At 39.4% G+C, this 27,906-nt stretch overlaps 1 protein-coding gene across 2 annotated transcripts in view; it reads right to left on the bottom strand.

Moving 5' to 3' along the window:
* LOC108086994 (synaptosomal-associated protein 25) overlaps window positions 1-27,906 on the bottom strand; it is a 194,143-nt gene that overhangs the window by 124,490 nt on the left and 41,747 nt on the right. Inside the window, exon 4 of one of the 2 annotated variants that reach the window (XM_043208553.1) lies at window positions 6,606-6,654. The exons of the other annotated variant lie outside the window; for it this stretch is intronic. Coding sequence (XP_043064488.1) covers window positions 6,606-6,654 — 49 coding nt within the window. The remainder of the gene's footprint in view (window positions 1-6,605; window positions 6,655-27,906) is intronic. 2 annotated transcript variants of the gene reach the window in all.

Raw genomic sequence — 27,906 nt, 5'->3', positions numbered from 1 at the left:
ACCCGGGCATACGGCTCAAAGCCTGCCTTATTTCTCTCTGTTCTGTTTTTATGTGGGTGGTCTTATCAGAGGAGGGTCTTGCACAGAAAAAGTCAAGAATTCAATACATCAGATACAACATACAACATTTTGACGAAAGGCCATTTCCAACTACGCAAGCGAAGTTCCAACCACCCGGAAGTACTTCGACAAATTCTTGTTCTTAATAATAGTGACATACCGAAAACATTTGGTCTCTCCTGGGATCCCGTTTGTAATTGCCTTCTGTTTATATTTTCGTTAATTTCTGAGTCAACAAACCAAACAGAAGGTCTGTCCTTTCCGATATATCGCGTTTTTATATATAATAATTTTTTCTCGGTTAGAAATCCTAAATGACTACAAATATGGAACTCATGAATTAGGAGATGCCAGTGAGAATGCTTATGAAGTTTCCATGGCTCATTGAAAGAGCACTTATCTTCTATGCACAACATTTTGAGGGAACTTTGTGGTGCTTTGCTGCTTTCACAACTTAACTCAGGTTAAACCATTTTCTTGCCCGTTGTACTGCTGCTCAGACTCAGCCGTCGCAATGTCTCAAATGCAGGTACAGCTCGACTTCGAGTCTCCATCAACAGCATGGATTGGCGCTACGTTCCCAATGCTCTCAATTCAGCTGATACAATATCTCGGGGAGCATGTCGTAATTGCATTCTTGAGTCTTACTTTTGGGGAAATGGTCCTGATTTTCTAACAGATTAAGAATATATTCCCATGTTCAGCTGTGAACTTTTTGCCAGAGTTAGTGAAAAATGTTCTGGTTCCTGTGACTAGTGTTGCTAAAGTTCACAAACTCTTTTGAAAAATGAGCCGTGGTTTCGGCTATGTCTTCAAGTTTACCCTTTAGATAAGACGACGATCAATGCAGCAAGTTCATATTCAAAATGAGTACCATCCATCAAAAACTCAAGCTCCATCAAATTATTATTATTTGACTGTAAATTTATTCAAGTTGGTAGCCACCTAGCTAGCTCAGCGGTATGTTTCGAAGCCAAGCATCCAATCATACTAACAAGAAACCACATTACTTGTGATTTAATAATGGAGTTTGACGAGCCCAATTTACATGCTGGGCCATGTTCCCTTCTGTCCAAGATTCGTTTACAATATTGGCCCATTGGCAGCAAAAAAACTGTATAAGCTGCTATAAGCAAATGTATTTCTTGCTTTCGCGCTAACCGAGTGACGGGAATCAATGCTTTCGAACTATTTGGGCACGATTCTATGGACCCTTGTATAAAGGAAAAGGCAATAAAGGCCGTTCATTTGGAATTGGTACAGAATACGAGGTGTTTTGAAAAAGTATCGCGAATTTTGTGTTTTTTCAAAAATTATTTATTTATTCTTGAATATCTATTTTGTCGCCTTCAAAGTAATCCCCATGAGATATTATTCACTTGTGCCAACGGTTTTTCCAATCTTCGAAGCACTTCAAAAAATCATTTTTTTTATCTTGTTCAGCTCCTCCTTCGATGCCGTCTTTATCTCGTCAAGCGTAGCGTAACGTCGTCCTTTCATGGGCCTCTTCAGTTTAGGAAACAAGAAAAAGTCACAGAGGGCCAAATCTGGAGAATACGGTGCCTGCGGCATCATTAATGTGTTGTTTTTGGCCAAAAAGTCGCGCACAAGCAACGATGTGTGAGCAGGGGCGTTATCGTGGTGCAAAAGCCAATTTTTGTGCTTCCGCAATCGAAGAAAACTGTCAGCAAAACTTTCACATTCGACCGAACTTGGCGCGCTTTTTTCGATCTTGGTTCGTGAGGCAGCTTCCATTGAGATGATTGGGCTTTGGTTTCCACGTCGTAACCATAAACCCATAATTCGTCACCAGTTATGACCCTCTGGAGCAAATTTGGGTCGTCTCGGACAGAGTTTAACATCTCATTACCAATGTTCATGCGATGCTGTTTTTGGTCGCAATTGAGCAATTTTGGTCCGAATTTCGCGGCGACCCGACTCATGCCCAAATCATTGATAAAAATCGAATGGCATGAGCCAATCGTTATGTTTAGGTCCTCAGGAACTTCTCTAACGGTGATTCGACGATTGGCCAATACCATTTTCTCCACTTCATTAATTTTTTCGTCTGTTGTTGAAGTGCTCGGGCGTCCGGCACGCTCTTCGTCGTTCACATCTTCTCGGCCTTCTAAGAACATTTTGTACCACCGATAAGCGTTGCTTCGGTCCAAGGTAGCTTCTCCGTATGCCACAGTCAACATTCGGAATGCATCCACGTACTTCATTTCGTTTTTCACACAAAATTTGATACAGTTTCTTTAATCCATTTTTTTGAATAGGTAAATATCGAAGACGAGCCAAAACACGTGTAAGCAAAGGAGCTGCCAACAATTAAGTAAACATTTAAAATGGCCGAGCTTGTCGGCATAAGTGAGAGACATGAGTACCAACATAACGCCACAAATAAATCGAAATTCGATACGAGGTAACCCGCGAAAATTCAAAATTCGCGATACTTTTTGAGCACACCTCCTATGTCCACCGAAACAGCAACGGCTCATCAAATTTTGTTCAGATAGACGGCGGTAAAAGTGTTCGGAGAAATGCGAAAACCTTTAAGCTTTAAGCTTTTGGTAAGGGTTCCTAGGAGCAACAACATTTGTGGTCAAATATCGGCAACATAGCGGCGAATGTTGTCTTCCAAATGGTCAAGCATTTTTTTAGTTTTAAAATTTCAAATTTATTCAAAAATGTAGTGAAAACAATGCGTTTTCGTTTCGGATCTCGCTAGACCGATCCAGCCTTACATTCCCTAATCCGAGAAGAGTCACTGGTGAGCTCAGGCACAACCGCTCTTCCAGGGAACTCTGCAGCGGCTACATACAACATAAAGCCCGCTTAATAAGCGCATTTTGCTAAGCCTAAATGATCTGTGGTCTTGGTCACCAAAATTAGGGTCTAATAAATTTATTTCGGCGAACCGATGGGTTTCGGGTGTTCTTTTAAATAAAATCTATATAGGTTCCATACAGTTTCTATTCTCTTCATACATTACATTTTATGGAAAAGCAATCACGTTAGCATTTTTTTTTTTTTAATACGTTCCCAAGCTTACAACTGGGATAGCGTGTTTCCACCATTTTAAATTGTTTGTTTTAACTCGAAGAATGAATGAACATGCATGAGAAATCCGCCCAGCAGTTCTGGCTGGTGAATCGTTTCATTCAAGCAATCGTGTCTGTAAGAAAGGAAAAGGAATATTCCTAAGTTTCCCTCTCTTTCTCACTCTTATAATACGTTTTCGTTGTTTGCAACCGAATGCGGCCCGACTCCGAATTTGTTTCTATTCTTTCTTTTTTTTTATTGCATTGTTGTCATTCTCCGTTAGAAACAAAAGTTTGGGTTTCGGTAAAAACACGTCTGAGGGGGGCCTCGATACATAAGTACTCTTTTGATGTTAAAGCTCTTCAAATTTAAACATAATCTCTATATATATAAAATTTTCGTGTCACAGTTTTTGTTCCCATACTCTTCCGAAACGGCTATACCCATAATACAATTATACAAGGTAGTCCACTCGGCAAAATCCATAGTCCCCTATTTTTAGCTTTGACAAGTAAGTGTGAGTGAAACGGCTACATACAAGCAGGCACGCACAAGGAAAATAAGGGACCAAACCCGAACGACTTCGGCAAGCCGAGTGGACTACCTTGTATAATTGTACCATGGCTATACCGATTCTCATGAAATTTTGTGAGCGTAGGTCTGAGAATCGGCCAACATATATTTTTCATCCTCTTAAATCCTGTTCGACATACCAAAAATCGCAGATAAAGTGAGTTACTACCTCATCACACTGACAAACACACGCTAACATAACTTTTTAACTCAATTTTTGTGACTTTGCTGTATTGAAGTGAAGTCAAGTTTTTTGGGGTTTTGGTAATGGCTTCGTTTTATGTAACATTTCGACCCGTGTGTCGGGAAATCTTCTGTACGTGTGTTAGTCATTGAACTCCTCCTAAACGGCTGGACCGATTTTGATGAAATTTTCTGTGTGTATCCTAGGGGGTTTGAGGATGGTTTAGATTTACAATATGTTAAAAAAATATTTATTATTTTTGAGGTTTTTAATGTTTTAATAATTTTCTTTTTTCGCTTATACATTACAAACTCAGTAGGTAATTATACATAAGTCTAAAACTGAGTAAATTTTGTACAGACATTATAAAGTCATGTTTGGAAGACGACGTTGTTGGAACAAAGGTCGTAGTACAGTGAATGCTAAAAGAGTACGTTGCCATCTGGTGGCGAAACGGAGTTCGTCGGGGTTAGCTAAAAAAAACCGAATAGAAAAAAATGGTTTCGGTCTGAGCGCAACCGAACCCATAAATCGGTCGTTCTCTGAGACTTTTCGTAAAGAGTCAGGAGCATGGTACAACTATATAAGGTAGTCCCGTCGGCTTTTTCTTCCCCCTATCGACACTACAATTAGAGCGAGAGAGTGTTTTCCTATGGGTTCGGGTCGATAGGGGGAAAGAACCCGAACGATTTTGCAGCCGACGGGACTACCTTATATAATTGTACCATGGTCAGGAGAAGACTGTTATTAGCAGACAACGAGAAACGGTCGACTGTTATTTGCGAGCTCTGGTAAATTCACAACCAATCGTCAACTCACTACGGCAAAAGAATGACGCTGGTCAATTTCATTTTTCACCCTTTTCCTCCAATTATTTTCTTTAGTTTTAGTATACCCTTCTTTTTTGGGTATAACCGACCATAAATGACACGCGAGTTATATTATATCTATATTTGCAATCAATGTTGTGTTATGGTTATCTTGGTTTAATAATTTATATGTATAATGTTGAATATATATAATATATTATATATTATATTAAATATTTGAAGAACTTTAACATCAAAAGAGTATACATAAGTCGAGCGCCCCTCAGCCGTATTTTCCATCGGTTTTGTTTCTAACGGAGAATGACAACAGTGCAATTAGAAAAACGAAAGAATAGAAGACAAATTTGGAGTCGGGCCGCTGTCGGGTGCAAGCAAAGAAATCGTATTATAAGAGTGAGAAAGAAAGGGAAACTTAAGAATATCCCTTTTCCTTTCCTACACATTGATTGCTTGAATGCCACGAGACACCAGGTGACAGCCAGAACTGCAGGGTATTAATCGTCTTCGTGAATTGAACGTGTGTGTGTAAATGCGAAGACCTTTTGCATTGAGTTTTTCGGTCAATCGGTCTTTTGGAGACTCTCATTGTGCGAGCGTTTCTCGATCTGCTCCTTACGCACAGCTCATTGAAAGACCGAAATACAAAGAGCTCAACGAAAAGCGCTCAACAGAAAACACAAATGATGACAGCAAGGGTCTCTTGCTCAGAGCGAGAGCGAGACAGTATGAACTTTTTCGGTTGTGCTCGCACCGAAAGCACTACATGAAAAACGGTCAACTGTTATTTGCAAACTCTGGAATTTACTTAATTTATGCAACTAGCAGCAGGGAATGAGACTATAAAAATAGTATGTTTTTAACTACAAACATATTTAAATCTTTTAAAGATTCAGCCATACGTCCGATATCTTCGTTTAAAAGGTAAGTTTTCTTTTTATTAAAAAAGTAACATATAATATGAAATGATAAAATAATTTTTGTTTACCATAGTCGGACGCAAAACAACCGCTGCCCTGCGAATATTCCTCAGTAGCTACTTTCAGTTGTAACCACACATAAAACGTAAACAAAAACTTTTGAATTTCATATTATTTATCAGCTTATCTCTTTGGCAGTTATGTATATATATGATATACATACACATATTTAATCAACTATGTATATCAGAACTAACAACTAAAAGAAACAATGTGTAATAAAAAAAAATTTATGTTTATACATAAATAAAATATTTTAATAAAATAAAAAAGAAAAAATATATATTTATTGTTTTTCGTATGTATTTGGGGATGGCATTTTTAGAAATAAATTGATGATGTCACAAAGGGTATCCTCGCAAAATCCATTGATAAAAACATCTCCTTCATGTCACCAACGAAAACATCAATGACTTACATAATTTTTTCCGTACAAAATTCGTATAAGCCACCGCTGAATAGTTCGATGACATGAAAAAAGTGTCATCGAGAGAGCATACATCCCTAAGCGGACATCCCATATAAAAAGGCGCGTACCCCGCTGTCACCAATGGGTCGTCGTACAATTCATCGGCGGCAAGGCACTTTTGGAACTGCAGCGAATTTCAAGAATCTCACGTGACTAAATTCATGGAATAAATGAAGCGAATTTTTCATGCAATAATGTTGTATTTCCAGGTTTGACTTGTAAGTAAGTAAGTTAAGTTTAGAAAGACAGTTTAACAATCTTAATAACGTTTTTGAAACATCTGACACCAAGAGTTTCTATTTTAATCCTGAAGATTATAATCCACCAAAAACCAGAATTCTACAGCTGGAACTCGCAGAAAATAATTTTCTTGTATGAGATGACAAATATTGTTTAGTATATACTTTGTGAAAATGAACTTGTATGAAAAAAAATGTGATATATTGTTCTGTTAGTAGTGGACTCACCTCCTTGATCATCAAGGGCTACAAGTGTACGTATTCCTGCTTCCTTGCTCTGATGTGCAGCAAATTGAAATGTAAATAATTTGTAAAAGTGTATAAGTATATTTATTTGTGTTATTATTGTTTATATGAAAGAAACAAGATTTTGTAGGGCTAAAAGCTATGCTTGTATGTATGGACTTTGTAAAACTTTATTTTGAGTATCTTAAAAAAATACGTAACAGTTTTATAATAATACAAGGTTTTACAATTTTTTCTGCATTTTTTATTTTTTTTTTTAAAGAATAATATGTCGCGAACATTGTATAAAAATTTTAAATCAATTAAAGTCAAACTAACGGAGTTACAGCGTTTTAAACGACCGTATTTGGACGTATTTTTACGTACAAAAAACACTTTGAATCGATTTTGCCGAAGACGTTATTTTGAAAGTCGGGGAACATTGGAACTCAAAATCTACTGAACCAATCCTTTAAAAATTTTTAACAAAAATTCGCAACATAAATACGCAGGTAATCAGGAAGAGTTTTTTTTTAATTTTTAATTTTTTCTATTTTTGAAAAATAAATTAACAGCGATTTTTTGAGCTAAAATCGCACTTCTCACTTTCAAGTGCTCCCAAAAATAGACAAAAAATAAATTTAAAAAAAAAGCTCTTCCTGATTACCTCGAGAAATTCATTATGTTTACAGCGCATATCACTTTTTTTTAAGATAATCCGTTAACGAGTTATGATGTTCACCGCAAAACAACTTTTTCTTTAGGCGCTTCGGAAGATTAACATCCACAGGCTTATTTCAAAACGTTTTTTTAATAATTTTTTTTCTAATACTCTTGAAAATGTGAACAATAAAATTAATTAAATAAAATTACTCATTTTGCCGCAAAAAAATTAAAGATATCCCTTTTTTCAGTAAAAAGTAAAAAGTGTATATTTATTATTTAACGGGTATACTGCTACCTATGTGGCAGCTTGAGCAGGTTGTATGTAAATATAGGGGTTAACAAAGGGATGGTACAAGATTATAAATTAATTCTATTCATGTGTAATTCAATTAGATCAGTCTTCGAGGGTATTAAATATATCTTAATGGAAGGTCATGTGGGTGGTATCTTTTGAGTCTTCTTCTTGTTGGTCTCCTAGTTAGCCAGGGAGTTAGGATGAGAGCCAAGGCGTCTGAAATAGTTTTCAGCATGCGTTCGACAAACATCGCCAATCTTTGGGATTTTGAGATCTCTAAGTGAGATCTTCGCTAGTTGGTTTCTGCTTTTAGCGACAAACAAAAAATTTAAAAAATTCAACTGGATATTGCGTGGTGCCCAAAAAGAAATACAGTGCAACAGTGCCAAATTTTAGCACCAAAACACGCTGTTAGAAATGTATGTATTTATTATTGATCGGCACCCTTTCTTGTGTGCCTAGCAGCGACACGAAGGATCTTACACTGTCACTACGCTGCTGCGAGAGAGAGAGAAAGTCGAAGTGCATTGACAACGTCACACTGAGTGTGCAGACCTTATAGCAGGGGTGCTCAAGATCGTCTTATGGCAGTGCGTTTACTAACACATCCACAAGAAAACGTGTACATATGTAGCGGCGCGTTTGTGTTGGGGTGCAGCTGTGCACTGAGAGAAAAATGCCTATAGAGAATGTATTTGGTGTTTACCTCCAGAACTACGAAGCATATTAAGCATTGTACTTCGCATTTAAAGTTTATGCTAAAAAAAACTGCTCTCTAATTCATCACTCATTTTGATCCGCCAAAAAATTTAACATAACACTTACGATGGTCAACCCCGAAATAAATCAAAAGCCAACGCAGACAGAAAGATAAGTTTCAGTGCATGTGCTCGAGGAAAAAACAAAAACAAAATACATTGCGATCAGATAAGCGTGACGACGGACAGAGATGTAATGAAGAAACAAGCAAAATTGTTTTTGTTTCGCATGCAAATCGAAGCCCATATGCACGGTGCTTATGGGTGCACTACCCATAAGCACAGAGCTCTACAAAAACAAAAGTGCACTCGGTGCATAGGCGTTGAGCACCCCTGCCTTATAGCCTATTCCATGAGATGTTCCGTTATATTCCTAGTTTTTTTCTGCTTTTTTCCGAGTAAAACTGAATGCGTAAATTCGGTAAGTGCAAAATGTGCAATAATAGGCTCATTCAGTTTTCAGTATTTTGAAAAAAAATATTTATTGAATTTTTGTTTAAATTAAAAAATTAATTTGATTTATTTTAAAAACAACTATAAAATAAACAAACAAAATGTTTTGCTCCTTTTGCATAGTGCGTCTTCCGGGTATAACGATGAAAACTCGTCGGTCCCTTGAAAGTTGCTATAACCGGATTCTACTGTATCTACACGATAAGCCTAAAAAAACGACTTTCTTTCCCCCACAAGGTGAGAACGTCAGAAGTCTTTGACTTGGATTATAATTCCTATTCGCCTGTCCAACAAAAGCGAAAAAAGTGGGGAAAAAAAATTTATAAGCTTAAACAACATATACAACTGTAAGAAAATTAAACAAACAAAAAACTTACAACAAAAAAAGTTATTTGGCAATTAAAATGACAAAGCCAACCAGCGCCTCCCCTCAACTTGTGGTGCTAAATGACAAAAACCTTGCTGAAGCTCATCGGCAGCTAAAATACATCATCAGCAGAGTGGACTTTGTAAATTTCACTCTAATGGTGTGCAAAAACAGAGATTTCTGCTTGGAGACATCGAAAGAAACTTGGACGGACATGTAACGCGATCGGACACGTAACGCGTAAGGCTTCGGCCACGCATTGAGCGATGAGCGACCGAGCGACGTTAAGGGGGAGGTTCTTTTGTTTTTTTGAAAAAAATTGATTTTTTTTTTTTTATAAAATGAAAGTTACATATGTGTAGAATATACGTTCCAAGGGATATTTCGATACGACGCGTATTTCTTGAGCTAGAGCGTGTCAAACATACCCATGTCAAGCGCGCTGTGGTACGCTCTAAAAACTTTAAACGCGTTTTTCTCGGAACCATGTTTTCAAACCTCTTGTCGCGCACAGGGGTCGTTCTATTGATCCGATTTCCTTCATTCAAAAAATGTTTGAAAGTATATACTTTTTTGTATGCCTTATACCTAAAATTAGCATAAAAAATTGTTTATAATTTTTAAACGAGATCAAAATAAAAAAAAAAAGTCAATTTTTTTAAACGTCCATGAAATTGGTTTATTTTTACCAAAATTGATTGTTTTTAGGTATAAGGCATAGGAAATTCCATAAATTTAAATAAATAATTTAGATTTATAATTTCGGTTCACTACCAGCGGCCCTACACTCGACAAAGCAGAAAAATAGAGCTCTACGAGATCCGCCATTTTGAAGCCGCCATTTTGAATTTCCTGAATATTGAATATTTTTTTTAATCGTCAATAAACAACGAATCAAAAGTTCAAAAGCATAAGTTCGTATGTCTTTTCATTTTCCCGCAATCAATTCTCAAAGTTTGCTTAATTTTCGGAAAAAAACAAAAGAACCTCCCCTTAATGAGCGATCGCTTTGAGGGAGGTGGCCACGCACTGAGCGACATCACTCGAGATGATTAGTTGTAAACATTTTAAAAATGCCTTATTCTAGAGAGGTTCTACGAAATCTGTTTGAAAGCCGTTATAGTAAATATAGGCAATTAAAAAGAATACAAAGGCGTAAGTTTGGCGTTCATCCCATTAATCGATTGATTTTATTTTTACTTTATTTATATACTTTTATGTATTTTTATTTTTATACACTTTATGAGTGTCGTTCCATAAAACGGTTCGGCTTTGAACAGCCGAAATTAAAGTTTCCGCGCATTTTTTTGCATGTTTGCATTTCGTCGCTCAGCGATGCACTAAAAATTAAAACCAATTCTAGCGCTGAGCGACGTCGCCCGACGCTCAAGAACATCGCTCGTCGCTCAACGGCTGCGTGGCCACTCCAATGCATTCTCATAAACTTTAATATTTTACGTCGCTCGAGAGAACGTCGCTCAGTCGCTCATCGCTCAATGCGATGCGGCCGAAGCCTTAGATCGAGACTAATTACAGAACTGTAACGCCAACCATCTAACTTTTAACTACTGAAGAACTTCAAAAATACACCTTACAAAGAAATCTTAGAGCATTCTGCGAAGAAACGGAAAGATGACTATTGTCTGAAGCCAGTTTTTATTAGTTAGAGTTAAGTTGAATAATTCTATTAGTAAGGCTTAAGTATGGTTGTGAAGGAGATAATACAATCGTTGAAAGTGAATCAGTTTGAGCGCATGTATATTTTCGTTTTGTTTCGCCAGACAAGTAATTTATTTAGTCACCGAAGTTTTAGGTTTTTTTTCAACGACGTAAACTGCATTTGGAAAATTTTCAAATAGATTTTGTTAATTATATTAGGTTGTTCGGTAATGACATACCGGTTTTTACATTCAAATTTCGCGCTTCGCTTGTGAAGTCAAATATAATCGTATCTGGCAATGCTGTTTATCGTTATTGGTATTGGTATCACCCTTAAAATTACATATAGTTTGTTTACATGAGCTTCCACGTTAAAAAATCGATTGAATGGAGTTCACAAACGCAGGAATTCGGGCAATTTTGAAATTTTATTTCGCACAGGGAAAAACTGCTGTGGAATCTCGTAGACAAAGATTGCTGTCTTAGGAGATAACAAACTTTCGATTTAAACCGCCGAACAGTGGCAATTTTGATACCGAAAGACCCAAGCCTTCCGGAAGACCAGTGACCGTTGATACGGATAAAATCATGGAAGTAATGGATCGAGATCGTCATGTGACTATCGCAGAGGAGCTGCAACTAAGCACGGAAACCGTCCATAGCCATTTAAAGTCGAAAAATTTAACAAAAAAGCTCGATGTATGGGTGCCTCATGAGTTATCCCAAAAAAACCTTTTCGACCGTGTATCAATCTGCGAATCTTTGTTGCACCGTAATAAACTCGACTCATTTCTGGATCGGTTAGTCACTGGTGATGAAAAGTGGATCACATATGACAACATAAAGCGTAAAAGACCCTGGTCGAAGCACAGTGAGTCGTCTCAAACGGTGGCAAAGCAAAGCCTGACGGCTCAGAAGGTGTTGCTAATTGGTGGGATATCAGAGGAATTATCCATTATGAAGTGTTGCCCTATGGCCAAACCATCAATTCTGACCTCTACTGTGAACAACTGGAGCGATTGAAGATTGCACTTGAATGAAAGAAGCGGCCAGTCATGGTGATCCACCTTATAGTGCGGACATTGCCTCAAGCGATTACCATCTGTTTTTGGCCATGCAAAATTTTTGCGATGGACAAAATTTGAGTTCAAGGGAGAATTGTGAAAATCGAATCGCCGAGTTTTTTGCCAGTAGGGACAAGGACTTCTTTAGGAGAGGCATATACAAGATACCATCAAAATGGCAGAAAATCATCGAAGACAACGGTACATATAGTACTTAAATTGGACAATGCTAACTATGTTAAAATCGTCGTCAAAAATCAATAAAGAAACCGGTATGTCATTAGCAAACAATCTAATATTTAGGCAATAAAAGATTCCACTAAAGTACTGATTAGAAAATTACCAATACAATTTTTCACTATTTACAAACACATAAGTAAGTTCGTTAATTGCTATTGCACAAAATAATTGGAATATATAAAGATTTTGTTAATTTTAAACTGAATAAATGTCCAGAAAATTAAGAATCACACAAAATTAATCTAAATAACCAAAACCAATATCAAGGAAATTACCCACAGTATTCTCAACCATTCCAACCTTGATTTAGTCAAAACACGCAACCACTTATACATGGCAGATGTCCAACAACCTACGAAATTGTTTCGGAACCAACCAATTCATAAACATACAATCAATTCCTCAAAAAAATCATTTGACACAACCAGAGCTCGCAAATAACAGTTGACCGTTTTTCATCTAGTGCTCTGGGTGCGAGCACAACCGAAAAAGTTCATACTGTCTCGCTCTCGCTCTGAGCAAGAGCCCCTTGCTGTCATAATTTGTGTTTTCTGTTGAGCACTTTTCGTTGAGTTTTTTGCATTTCGGTCTTTCAATGAGCAGTGTGTAAGGAGCAGATCGAGAAACGATCGCACAATGAGAGTCACCAATAGACCGATTGACCGAAAAACTCAAAGCAAACGGTCTTGGCATTTACACACACACGTTCAATTCACGAAGACGATTAATATATTTCGTCCGCAAAACCGATGTTTAACGATTTGCTTGCCGACCTTTTGCTTCACTGAAAACGACAAAACGGTCCTGGAGCAACCAGAACAAAACCGAATAGAAAAAATCGGTTTCGGTCTGAGCGCAACCGAACCCATTTACGAACTCATAAATCGGTCGTTCTCTGAGACTTTTCGTAAAGGGTTAGGAGAATACTGTTATTAGCAGACAACGAGAAACGGTCGACTGTTATTTGTGAGCTCTGGACACAACATTTATAGAAAATGCATACTCCATACCACAAAAAAAAACAAGAAAGGAAGCTAGCTTCGGCAAGCCGAAGCTTATATACCCTTGCAGTCATTAAATATGTCTAAGAAAATACAAAAAGGCTAAACAGCATCGAATCTATGACGGTTTCCATATTGTTCATATGACAGCTATATGATATAGTCGTCCGATTTTGATGAAATTTAATTTGTAACTCAAGACTCATTGGAAAACTCTATATTCCAAAAATCATGATTGTCTGATGAAAAACAACGAGGTAATAATTTTATTTCCGTTATTTCTATATAGATTTTCGATCTTTCCTATGGCAGCTATATGATATAGTACTCCGATTCTTATGAAATTTTTTTCTCGATTTAAGAGTATTTGAAAAACTTGAGTTTCCAAAAATCATGCTCGTGGCATTAAAAACAACGACATTATAATTTTTTTCCATTTTTTATATATATATTTTTTGATCTCTCCTATGGCAGCTATATGATGGAGTTATCCGATTTTGATAAAATTTAATCCGAAATTCAATAGCAGTAAGAAAACGCCATCTGGAAGGAATCAAGACGGTTTGCTCACTGCCTGATGGTCTTAGTCGTTTGGTAATTGAGAAGTTGGTATGATTAGATTTGGACGGTTGTTGTGGTATAGATAGAGCGCTGGGTTCGAGCGCTGGGTTCGAGTCCCAGGCTCCCCGAGAAAAAGAAATGGTTTCTTTTTCCAAATCTCCACCACTTCTATGCTCTATCGCCCACTTAACATTAGTAACAAATTTCGGCTCCCCGGAACCGCACACCCCCTCGTCCACGTTACTATGGACCCAAGAATAGAACTTTTCGTCACTCCTAGATGGCGCCAGGTGGCAACCCCCTGTGGCGACCTCATATGGTTGCAGCGCCAACTAGAGCCTGCCAAACTGGCGGGAGATCTGGCAACGACGAGAGTTCTTCAGTTGAGTTTCAAGAAGCGATACAGCGAAGCAAGCTTTACTAAATACCTTAATCAAATGTATTCTTATTATCAATAAACGTTAATGGCAAATATATATCGCCATAGTGGTGACCCCGACAAGTTAAAATATTAAAACCCTGCTCAACGAGCGAAATTAACTTTATTTCGTGAAATTCGCAACACACACACATGCACTTTTGCAATCAGAAATTGCGCATTTAATGAAAAGACGCCAATACGATTTAAGAAATATAAAAGGAAGACGCCTTTATTTCGACGAACAAAGCGATCCAGCCGATTCATCATCATTCATCATGCCGGATTCCAATCCTGATTTAACTGCACAAATCCGAGATCTGCAACAGCAACTTGAGGCACTTCGGACAAGTGTCCCTGGTAACCGAGATGAGACTACTCACACACGAACACGTACGACAATTCACTTGCCAAAATTTGCACATAGCAACCCTCAGCTATGGTTTGCGCAAGTGGAGCGCTCATTCCGACTACACCACATCGTGGACGACACCGACAAGTTCGATCTTGTTACTCTTCACCTGGAGGAGGATGTGGTTTTGGCTGTGGAAGACTTAGTCATTCGACCACCTGACGAAAACAAGTATGTAACAATAAAGAATCGCTTATTACAAAAGTATTCTGAATCCCCAGAGTCGAAACTACGCCGACTGCTACAAGGTGGGGATACATCTGGTCTGAAACCATCCGAAATCTTGGCCAACATGCGACGACTAGCTCCGAATCCGGGCAGCGAGAACATTATCCTCACACTTTTCCAGGCAGAGATGCCGGCATCAATTCGCCCTACCCTCACCGTCTGGGAAGAGACCGATCTGGATAAGCTGGCCAAAATCGCAGACAAAATGCTCGAAGCAGTGAACCACAATGCTACTTTCGCCATCAGCACGAACACTTCGACTGCTGCTGATTCATCCATTTGCGCAGCTTCTACCGAAGATCCTTGGAAAAAAGTCAACAAGCAGCTGCGTTCGCTTTCACAAAAGTTTGATGTTTTGCAAAAGGATGTCAAGCGTCTCCAATTCCAAGGACGCTCCCGCAGCCCATCGCGTAACCGACCGCAAACGGGAAATGCTAATTACCAGTCCTCCGAGTCCCAAGAGAAGCTATGTTACTACCACGAGCGATTCGGAGAAAACGCCCACAAACGCCGCCCCCCTTGCTCCCGCTCCTCGTCGTTAAACTAGAGGAGCTGTCGTCCAACACGCTGGTCGACGGCAGCAAGTACTTAACCAGCGAACCCACAATTCAACGAGCTGCTCCACAGGAACAGCGTCTACACATCACCGATCGCTCATCTCACATCCGTTTTCTGATCGACTCAAGATCTGTAGTTTCCGTCATACCCCGAACGCTGGTTAGACAAAAAACCACTCTAAACGATTTGGAACTGTACGCTGCGAACCAGACCGTCATTCATACTTATGGAAAGTACGTCACACAGCTGAACTTGGGTCTCCGCCGAAACTTTACCTGGCCTTTCATTATCGCCGATGTTCACACAGCTATTACACTGTGCGACAAAAAAATGTTTGAGTTGATTTTTTCTTATTTTTCACTTCTACTAGTCAAAATAAGAATACAAGTTTTTGGATTTGTTAATATCAATAGCCAATCAGCTTCTACGCACACTCAAAGGTCCCAAAAACGCGTGTTTTTGCATATTTCACAGCCTTATAATACCATATTGGGAAAATATTTTTTCACCGTTATAAGCGTTTTATGCAAGTTCAATATCTATTAATTAAAATATATTAAGCAAATATACCGTTAGGCTTTTATAACAATGCTTTAAAATTTTTTTCTCCCAGTCTATACTCTGGGCGACTACGTATGGAACTTGTTACGCGAGGATACCTCTGAAAAAACCAAAAAAAATCAGAAAAAATTTCACTTTTAAAAAAAATAATAGTTTATTGGAAGTAAAAAAAAAATAATATTTTGAGTTAAATATTTTCATAATAATAATTTCATAAAATTTATCATAAAAAAAGAAATCCTATCACTTAGAAGGTGGCATAAATATTTTTGTGCATAACATATGCCCCTTAACCGAAAACAATCAAAAAAGTAACTCAAACAAACATTTCGTTAAATTTTGTCGCACAGTGTTATTGGGGCAGACTTCTTGAGCAACTTTCAATTGCTCATCGATCTTAAAAATCAAAGATTAATCGACTCGCTTACTGGTCTTTCAACACCCGCATGTCTAGCACAAGCGAAACACATATCAGTTTCCACAGTGCAGAGTGTTTCGAATTTTCAAAAGCTGTTAAGCGAATTTGTCAACGTGACAAGACCTTCTATCAACAAATCCACGCAACACGACGTCTGTCATTATATAGAAACAAATGGTATACCAGTTGCTGATAGATCACGACGCCTATCCGGTGAAAAACTTGCCACTGCCAAAAAAGAAATAAACTTCTTGATTGAACAAGGTATATGCCGGCCGTCAAAAAGTCCTTGGTCCAGCCCACTACACATGGTGACCAAAAAAGACGGTGGCTGGCGGGCATGCGGAGATTATCAGAAGTTGAATTCAATTACAATCCCTGATCGCTATCCAATAGCCCATATACACGACTTTACGGAGCAACTGCAAGGAAAGAAGATTTTCTCAACACTCGATTTGGTCAAAGCCTATTACCAAATTCCCATGGCAGCAAGCGATATTCAAAAAACAGCGGTGTGCACCCCGTTTGGACTGATCGAGTTTCAGTACATGCCGTTTGGACTGAAAAACGCGACTCAAACATTTCAACGTTTTATGGACAACATCTTCCGCGGCATGGACTTTGTTTATTGTTATATCGACGACATACTTATAACATCGCAATCCCTGGCTGAACACGAAGAACATCCTCGAGCTGTATTGGAAGTTTTACAGAAGCATGGTTTAAGTATCAACGTGAGCAAATGTCAGTTCGCACAATCGCAAGTAAATTTCCTCAGCTACACGATCAACGAGTTTGGAATTAAGCCACCCACCGAACGCATAGATGCCATTTTAAATTATTCACGCCCTGAAACTATAAGCCAGCTGGGTCGTTTCTTGGGCGTCATAAATTACTATCGCAGATGTTTGGCTCGATCATCACACATACAAGCACCGCTCACTGAGTTGCTAAAAAATGTAAAGAAGAATGATCAACGCAAAATTGAGTGGACACCAGAACTCAATACAGCATTTGAGGCTTGCAAACGAAGTGTAGCAGACGCTGCGCTTTTGTCTTTTCCCACACCAAAATCTGAACTCCAGCTGGTTTGCGATGCTTCCGATTTTGCAATCGGAGCAGTTTTAGAACAGCGCACAGACGGAAATTGGCGACCCCTTGGATTTTTCTCTAAGAAGCTGAACTCCACAGAAAAAAACTACTCGACTTACGACCGGGAACTGCTCGCCATATTCGAATCCATTAGGTATTTCAAACACCTTGTTGAAGGACGAAGTTTTGTAATCAAAACCGATCACAAGCCGCTCGTATACGCATTACAACAGCGACCAGAGAAAGCATCGCCGAGACAGCTTCGACATTTGGCTTATATTTCCCAATTCAGCACTACGATTTTACATGTTAAAGGATCTGAGAATGCAGTCGCAGATGCTTTCTCGAGATTATGCTCCATAACAATGCCGACAGCCATAAAATTATCCCAAATCGAAGAGGATCAAGCATCAGATCCTGAGCTGGCACGTCTTTTACACGGAGCTACGTCATTAAAACTTCAAAAGATTCGATTTGATGACAACATCTCACTCTACTGCGATATATCGACAGGAAGCGTTCGTCCTTATATACCTAAGTCTTTGCGAAATACTGTATTTTCATCCATTCACAGTTTATCTCATCCCAGTGGTCGATCAACAGTGCGCCAGGTGCGCCAGAAGTTCGTATGGCCCTCAATGAACAAAGATGTCCTCGAATGGTGCAGAGTTTGTTTACCATGCCAGCGTTCAAAAATCCATAAGCACAACCACCTATCGCCGGAGAAGATTGAAGTACCAAACGGAAGATTTGATCACGTCCATCTTGACATTGTAGTCATGCCACTGCAACAAAACTATCGATACTGTCTGACGATGATTGACAGGTTTACTCGGTGGCCAGAAGCTGTACCCCTTTCAAATATTACTGCAGAAACTATTGCTACAGCGTTTTGGACTCACTGGATATCCAGATTTGGCTCACCGAAAACGATAACGACAGACCAAGGAACACAATTTGAATCGGCAGTTTTCAAACATCTCGCCAATCTGGTTGGAAGCAAACACATACACACAACGGCCTACCATCCTCAGTCAAATGGACTCATAGAGAGGTGGCACAGATCCTTCAAGTCATCTTTAATGTGCAACAGTGGTACTGCGTGGCCGCAGTTACTCCCAACCGTGATGCTTGGACTTCGCACCTGTTTCAAGGAGGACATCAAGTCCTCCGCGGCCGAAATGGTTTATGGAACACCTATTCGACTTCCAAACGAATTTTTGCGGATTTGGATGATACGGTTGACCCAACAGTTTTCTTAAGCATGTTCCGTGAGCACATACAAAAAGTGCGGCCGACACCGACAGCACATCATACCAAGCAGAAACTGTTCTTGTTGAAAGGGATCAATAATTGTACTCATGTATTCCTTCGCACTGACGCCGTCAAGCAGCCTTTGGAAAACCCTTCCACTGGTCCGTATGAAATCACCAGGCGCGAAAGCGATCGAGTTTTCACGATAAAAATCAATGGACAAGAGACTGCAGTGTCAGTTGATCGCCTCAAGCCAGCATTTTTAGTGAAGGATGATCGACAGTTGGATTCAGATGAAGCTTCCCCTAAAATCACCAGGACATACGAACGACGAGTAAGATTTTCTCACCAAGGTTCGTGACGCAGTCACTGGAGGGGGAGTACTGTGGCGACCTCATATGGTTGCAGCGCCAACTAGAGCCTGCCAACCTGGCGGGAGATCTGGCAACGACGAGAGTTCTTCAGTTGAGTTTCAAGAAGCGATACAGCGAAGCAAGCTTTACTAAATACCTTAATCAAATGTATTTTTATTATCAATAAACGTTAATGGCAAATATATATCGCCATACCCCACCGCTAGGATAAGTCGCTACTGGCTTATCACCAGTACGATCGAAAAACCAAAGATAAATGAATCTTCTTCAAAACTGTAAAGGCTCTATGCTCCCGGGTGGAGTTAAAGAATGTAATTAATAAAAATACATTTTGTATGCCAATTCAAATTACTAATTTTGAAGTTTAACCATCAACTGGTCCTATTACGTTGAACAATTTGACTATGTTACTCAGCTAGAGTATTTCTAAAACAAATTAGTCCTTCTATTAACATAATTTTTCCCATTTTTACGATATCCTTATTAGCAGAAACTTGTTGAAAAATGCACTATCAATTATAAATTACAAAAAAAACACAGTTACCCTTTTTGACAAAATTTACAAAATAATAGCTTCAAAAGCAAAAAACCAAATATTTTATATTTAAAAGGCACCAAAATCAATAAAAACAAGAAAGGAAGCTTCGGTGAACTGAAGCATACATATATGCATTGCAGTCATCAATTATATCGAAGGATTTTTGTATTAAGTTTTTATATTTTCTACGATTGTTCATATGACAGCAATATGAAATAGTCGTCCGATTTTATTGATATTTAATTCGAAACTCGAGAGTCATTTGAAAACGTATAAGTATGTATAAGTTAACACGGTCGCTGAGCAACACGGAAGTTCCCAAGCTGATCATTTATACCGTCATGAAAATAATGCAAGGCCAGCGACATCTGCGGACATTGCATAACGACGTTGCCAAAAACCCAAGCTTCGGTCAGCGCAATCAGCGGGCACTGCACTCCGATGCAACGGCGGCTTCCCAACACCATGCACGGGCAGCCGGGTCAGCACTTTCAGGGCATGGGGCTGGCTTTCGTTATAAGAATTTATGCACCTGGCAGTTATTTTAATTTTGGAAATAAATCGTGACGGTCGTAACCTCGCAAGTCCCAAGTCTTCTCATTCGCGTAATCGTCACGTCTTAAATCTATCCTTAAAAAAACGACATCAATTAATTGGCACCCAACGCGTCGTAAGATCCTCGACCCGTGTTCAAAAAAAATACAACGCGTCGTAAAACCTTCGACCTTTGCTCAAAAAAAAAAAAAAAATAATTCGTAAGACCTAAGATTCTACGATTAAATAAAAACATTAAATCAAAAAAATATATAAAACGCGTTCGATCCGTTTTATAAAAAAACTACCTAAACCCAACAAAATCAAGCAACAACAACACAACCAGGAACGGCAACAACAACACAACCAAATTAATAGAAGGAAGACACCGACAGCGGCGACAACATTTAGTTTTATAAATAAATCAAAGCCATTTAAGTAGAGTTGAATTGTTTCGAATTAAAAAATATTTTAAAATATTATATTAAGTTGTGTAAAATTATTGTAATCACTGTCGCCCCCCTCGTTTTTAAATATCGTCAAAACCTCGCAAATTAGTAGTTGGGAAGTTAATCCAAGCCGCTAAATCCAAGTAAATAAGCCCAAATATACAAGCAGCTGCAGCGGAAAACTTTTTTTCGTTTTCGCTTTCGTGTGGTCGCCGCTATCAGCGTTGTTGTTGTTTTTGGATTCTTGTCACTTGGGCGCGCTACAGGTTAACGGACCGTCAAGTGACGCGCTACCCTGCATTCGGTCGGCTATATTGTTTTTTGCCGTCGTTTGCACCCACTATTAATTTTTTTTAAATTTAATTCAAATGAGCCAAGAAAAGCCAAAATTAAATCCTCTTGAAGACTTGAAAACCAAGTTAAGAAGTCGAGTTAAGTTAAGAAGTCGAGTGAAAAGCATTCGCCGGTTGAAAGATCGACTCGATTCTGGCTTGATTGCCATTTGAGAAGAAGAATTGCTGGAATAATTAGGGCAAATCAATTGCAATTAGAGATAGAAGATAAAGAAGATGGCGATGAAGTTATAGATGAGTTGGAAGAGCTATCAATTGTTACCAAGAAGACAGTAAGCGATCCCAAAATTTTAGGATTAGCTTCTGTAGCCCAAACTCAAGCTCGGCTTCCGAATTTGGCCTTGCCGAAGTTCAGAGGCAAATATTCGGAGTTTAAGAATTTCATTTCCTTTTTGAAACTCTCGTTTATCAACCGATATGATACCATTCCAGTTATCGAGAAATTTAATCACCTAATTTCGTGTCTATTTGGTGAAACCTTAGGGACAATTAAGGCTTTTCAAGTCACCGAGAGCAATTATGAAAAGGCTATGGCCAGCCCTAAAAAAGTATACGATTACGAATGCTTAATTTTCATGAATAATATTTCAACATTGTTCACTCTTCCAAAAATAACGCTTCAGTCAACATCGTCCATACCGTTTCATCAATTTATGGATCGTAGTTATCGATAGGAGATGATACAAAAATATCCAATGCAATGTTGATTTATCTTGATTATCTTGAACAGAGTTGACCCAGTGACTAAACAAAAATGGGAAAAACAGTTCGATTATGAAACTTTGCCGCTTTGGTCCGATTGCGAAAAGTGTTGAATCGCCGATATCGGCATTTATCTGCTGAGGAGACATTGACGCCAAAGCAAGATAAAATAATTCCGAGCAAACATAATCCAAGCTCGTTTTCGTGTTCTTCGACCAACACGAAGTCCGTGCCATGTTGTAGCTATTGCAATCCTGGAGACTATGTCCTTGCGAACTGCAGTCCGTTTTGTCGACTGTCAGTGATGCAAAGGTTCGTTTTTTTAAATCTGCTTCTTTGTTTTTCAAGTTAAGAGAAAGGTACACACACGGGTGAAGTCGGGAATAAATGGTAGTGAATTTTCGTTCGATTTTTGGATTTTAAAATCGATATCCGGATATCATCCGGACCAATCTACTCACGGATTGTGACGGGAAAATTCCAAAAAACGTACCATTAGCAGACCCCTATTTCAACAAGCCACAGAGAATAGATATGTTGATAGGAGCATAATTATTTTTCGAGCTTTAAGCTGTTGGGCAAATTAAACAAGGTCCTGGCTCTTCAAAAGACCCTACTTGAATGGGTTTTATCAGGTAGATACAAGGCGTCTGTCCCAAGAGATGTTGTGAATAGTTTCAGTTGTAAAAGAGTATCGATTGATAGCACACTACAAACGTTTTGGTCACTGGAAGAAATGTCATCTATAAAGATAAGCTTTTCGTTTGCATCCCAAGTTATTGTGTTTACAGAAACCTGGTTAAAGCCGGAGATCTTTAGCTCTGAAGTTTTTCCCAGTCCCTCTAGACGGGGAGGGGGCGTCCTTATTGCAGTGGACGCTAACCTCACGTCAGAAGAGGTTTTTACAGAAGATCCTTTGAACTTTGAGTTAGAATTTGTATGCGTAAAACTGTCTGTTGCTGGCAGGTTAATTTTTATTACCTGCTCTTACTTACCTCCTTCGTCCGATCTTGAGGACTATTTTCAGCACCTATCAGTTGTAAAGTCAATTTCGAGTTCTTTGTCCGATATGGATCAGTTAGTAGTTCTAGGTGATTTTAATATACCTGGAACTTCGTGGTCCTCGGATGATAATTCCATAGGCCACAATGAATTCATTGATGGTCTACTTGACATACCTCTGTGTCAGGTAAACCATGTTCAAAACTTATTTGATCGTTTACTTGATTTGTACCACTTACGCTACCTGAAGATCCGTATCACCCTGCTAACAGTTAAAATAATGCTATAAAGGTAGCCAAGCAAACTCATTGTTTTCGCAGGGCTAACTTTCTGAGACTTAATCATTTTATATCTGGCAATGACTGGTCCGATCTCTACTCCTGCCATAATATGGAAGAAGCCATTACAAGTATTTATTCGGCAATCAAATCGCTCTTTAACTCGTGTGTTCCGCTATATAACCCGACAACATCCAATAAACCCCCATGGTTTAGCAAGGAGTTCTCACGCCTTAGGAATTTAAAGTCCAGACTTTATAAAAAATATAAGGTTTCAGGTTGTGAGTCTGTTTTTGGAAAATACATAAGAGCTCGGTCAAACTTTACCGTGCTAAACGCTCAGTGTTACAAAAATTATTTAGTCCGTTGCAAGTCCGAGTTTTTACGGGATTCTAAACGGTTTTATAATTTTGTTAACACTTAGCGTAGATCATGTTCCTTTTCGCCTTCGCTTTCGTTTGAAAGTATGTCGGCTAATACTGATCAGGCAATAGCCGATCTGTTTGCCCAATTCTTTCAAAGCACTTACTCCACAGTGTCATTCAATATTTATACGCCATACCTAAGTCGAACTTAATATTTCGTCCCTCTTTAAACGAAAGCTTCCTTCTTTTGGATTTTCAACGTGTTACACCAGTTTGCTCCCCAGGTCCTGACGGGATTCCTGGGTGTGTTCTTAAACACTGTGCTAATGCATTGTGTAAGCCCCTTCTCAAGCTGTTTACCCTATCCCTACAAACTTGTCAGTTTCCCCTAGTTTGGAAGGAGTCATTTGTTATTCCCCTTCATAAAAAGGGAAACAAGTCGGATGCTAGCAATTATAGAGGTATTTCTAGGGGGACGGTGGCCCAGCAGGTAGAGCGCTGGCCTCCGGTCCGGAAGGCCCGGGTTCGAGTCGAGTCCCAGGCTCCCCGAGAAAAAGAAACGGTATCTTTTTCCAAATCTCCACCACTTCTATGCTCTATCGCTCACTTAACATTGGTAACAAATTTCGGCTCCTCGGACCCGTACACCCCCTCGTCCACGTTACTATGGACCCAACAATAGAACTTTCGTCACTCCTAGATGGCGCCAGGTGGCAACCCCACCGCTAGGATAAGTCGCTACTGGCTTATCACCGGTACGATCGAAAATCTATGATAATTGAATCCTCTACAAGAAATTGTAGAGGCTCTAAGCTCACGGGTGGAGTAAAAGAATGTAAATTTTTTTCTAAATTGTCAGCAATTCCAAAGCTTTTTGAGCGAGTAATAACTTGCAGCACCTTTGTAGATCAGTCTACTACAACAAATCTTTTAGAGCTCACGTCCTTTGTGATAAATGGCTTTAGAAATCATTTTCAAACTGATGTCATTTACACAGACTTCAGTAAAGCATTTGACTCTGTAAATCACTTCCTATTGATTCGCAAACTTGATATTTCGAACATGGTTGATAAAGCTAGGGGAAGGCTTGGATTTATTAAACGATGGTCGAAGGAATTTGAGGATCCTTACGTTACCAAGACTTTATTTATATCGTTGGTCCGACCAATTCTTGAGCATGGGGCACCCGTATGGAGTCCCCAATACGGAGTACATGCTGATCGCATGGAATCAGTACAAAAAACTTTTTAATTTTTCCCCTACGCCACCTAAACATTTTTTTTGCTTTTTTAATTACGGTATTTAATTATCGAACCTTCTCTCAATGAGACTAACGACAAGTATTCAAATCTTAGCCTAATACATATAATTAATTAATTAAAATTTTAATTTTTCGATATAACGGCCCTAGCTATTGTTGCTGGGTGGGGAAATTTCTTCGCCGGAGTCGTGTGTGGCTAGTGTTCCACGTTGAAGACCGCGCCAGCCTGTTTAGATGAGCCTGTAGCTTTATCGTATACTTTGCTTTTATTTTGTCGATTTCCTCTTTAACAGATCCCACGTTGAAATTGTTGGGAATGTTTTGTTGTTCTTAGTATTTTTGATTGGGCTCTCTGGATCACTTCTAGGTTACTAACGCATGCGTTCCCCCATAGCTCGGAGCCATACTTCCAAATTGGTTTGAGAACTACATTGTACAGAAGTACCTCGTACTTATTTAAGTGGAGAGCGAGCATTTATTATCCAGTGTAGGCTTCTTGCTTTTAACTTTAGCTGTGTTCTCTTGGCTTCGATGTGCCTTCTCCAGGTAAGCCGTCTATCAAGGTGGACTCCAAGATACGTTACTTCCGTTGTTTGTGGAATATGGATGTTGTTCAGAGATGGTGGGGGCAAGATTGTATATTAAGGGTAAAAGTAACGTATTTGCACTTTTGCTCGTTAACCTTTATGCGCCAGTCTGCTAGCCATTTCTCCAAAAGCCCGAGATGAGCTGATAGATTTTGCGTTGCTCTCATGGGACACTTAGATCGACTTAGAATGGCAGTATCATCAGCAAATGTTGAAGTTATTGTAAGGCCGGTAGTCGGAAGGTCTGCTGTGTAGATTATATACATCATTATATTCATCCATATAATCGGAGAGGAAATCTTTACACCGTACTCCGAAACTTCTATGCAAGATAAGGTTATTAATATTGTGGCAGCGTGTTTGTCCACAATATTCTCCACCTGCACAGCTCTTGCAGGAGGTTTCCACCGTGGCACGTGCTGCTCACGGAAGTGTTAGTTCTGATGTAACCGCTGCGGCAAGTTGCTGCCCACAACGGCCGGTCACTTGGTAGTTGGCCCTGCGCTAGTAAAAAGTTACAGAGCACCGATCTAGACCAGGTGGTGGCCACGATCAGTGACGATGATGCTGCTGATCCTCTTGCTGTAAGCTGGTAGCCGGGTCGTGGCTCCAGCTATTGCTCAAACGGTGATTAGAAAAAATAGCACACACGATTTACAAGAGATGCCTTTATTCTTCGGCTGTCAGCTCAGAACTAATAAACGTAAGAGAAGGAGAGCTTAATCGTAACCCTAACTCGCACAGATCACAGCCGTCGACCAGCGTCCTTCGTAAGACTTCATCGTGCTCTTATCTCAGATCACCGTTGCGTTGTTAACTTGCACAAGATATGACTCCAGTATTTTGTGGGTGTTCTGTGGTAGCAAATTTTGAATTTATAAATCAAGCCGTCTAACGAAACGCGGTCGAAGGCCTGGGCGACATCCAGAAAGACTGCAGAACAGTACTCTCGACTTTCAAATGTATTTCGTATCTCTGCGGTTATTCGGTTTACTTGTTCAATGGTTCCGTGTTTCTCGCGGAAGCTAAATTGGCGGCTTGGGATGGCATTGTGGGACTGCAGGTGTTATATTATACGATTCAGCAGAAGCTTTTCAAATATCTTTGATAGACACGGCAGAAGACTGATTCTGACATCTTTATGGATCATAATGATGACAGACTTTTTCCATTGTTGTGGATAATAGACCCATTTCATCATGCTGTTGAATATCGTGGTGAGAAGACTTACTGCACAGCTCGGCAATTCCATAATCATTTAGGGGAGATTAGATCGTGTCCTGGTGCTTTCTTTTTTCCTGAGCCTCTACCACTCTTGTCACTTCTCTTGGTTCGAATGCGATAGGCAGAGTAGCCTCTGGAGTGATGATTGTTGGGAGCACAAAGCTGTTTGTTGATGGAAGCGGTTTGAAGACGTTTTCCAGATGCGCAGCAAATACATTCGCCCTCTCTTCGTTGCTTCGAGCCCACTCTCCTGTTTGTGTGTGTAAGGGCGATTCGCTTTCGATTGATGGACATATACCCGATTTAGCTTTCCACAGTGGATATCGTCTGCTGTTAGGGGAGAGATTTTTCAAATAGAATAATTGAGATCGATTACTTTCATCTTCTAGGGTTGTGCGTAGAAGATAGTTGGCTGTTATAAGCCGCTCCTTCGAGGCAGGCGATCTGTGGACTTGCCACTCCCTCCGAAGCCTTCTCTTATTGCGTAGCAGTTCGTTGATATGCCCAGAAGCTCGACTGTTGCTAAAATTAAAATTAAAATTATAAGCCGATATAGTAGGTGTGGAGTGTTGAGCAGCTAGTGACATAACAGACACTAGTGCTTCAACTGAGCTGTCAATCTCTTCTTTTTGGTACATGTTTGGGAAGCCATCAATATGAGTACTTACATACTTTCTGTATTTAAGCCAATCTGTTTTACTGGAAGTTAGAAGATGTTTTCGTTTAGAAAGCTGTGGATGGTCGTAGAGAAGAAGTAAAATGGCCGAGTGATCCGATGAAAGATCTGATAAGTGTTCCACATGAACATGACCTCTAGGCACTCTTCTTGTGACGGCAAAATCCATCAGGTCAGGCTTCTTGTTAGGATCTGTTGGCCAATATGTGGGTTTACCTGGAGAGATAAGGTCAAGCTTGTTTCTTGGTGTTATTATAGCGTTGTACAGCTGTCTTCCTTTCGGATTGGTGAGTCGAGAGCCCCAATGGGGGTGTTTCGCATTAAACACCAGCCGCTATAAAACGGTCACCTAATAGCTTAAAGAACTGTACAATTTCATCTTCGGAAATGGAGAAGCGTGGTGGGCAATATACAGCGGATAGGTTTAAGAAACCGCTTTGGGTATCGATGTGTATGAATAGCCATTTAGGTTAAAGTAGTTTTTGTTAGTTAGGTGAGTCTCTGATATAAGCATGGCGGCAATGTCATACTGATCTAGGAACTGCAAGAGCTCATATTTGTGCTGAGAAATGCCATTCGCATTCAAGAAACATATTTTTAAGGTAACCATCTAATCCGATTTTTGTTTAATTAATAGCTCCAAAAGGAGATTTTGAGAGTGCATAAGTTCCTGCAGCGTTTGCTGTATTTCTACCATTGTGTTGGTTATAGTTACCAACATTGCTTCTACGCCATTAGGCAATTGTGTATTTGCATTCGCGCGTTGGCCAGTAGTTTCTGGAGTTTGGTTTAATATTTGTTGCCGCACTGTATCAATAGTGGTTTTCTGAACTGTCACCTCAGATACTGTGGCGTTCGCCCCCTTGTTGTTACTTAAAGCCTGTGCAAAAGAGACTCCCGGGATCGTGTTCGTTGATATAAATGGAGAACTGTTTCGGGTTACAGGATTTCGAGCT

The sequence above is a fragment of the Drosophila ficusphila genome, unplaced genomic scaffold, assembly GCF_018152265.1.
Source record: "Drosophila ficusphila isolate 14025-0441.05 unplaced genomic scaffold, ASM1815226v1 contig_470, whole genome shotgun sequence".
Classification (NCBI taxonomy): Eukaryota; Metazoa; Arthropoda; class Insecta; order Diptera; family Drosophilidae; genus Drosophila; species Drosophila ficusphila.
The sequence above is the reverse complement of the archived record's forward strand: the minus strand, read 5'-3'. Positions and strand labels throughout refer to the sequence as shown.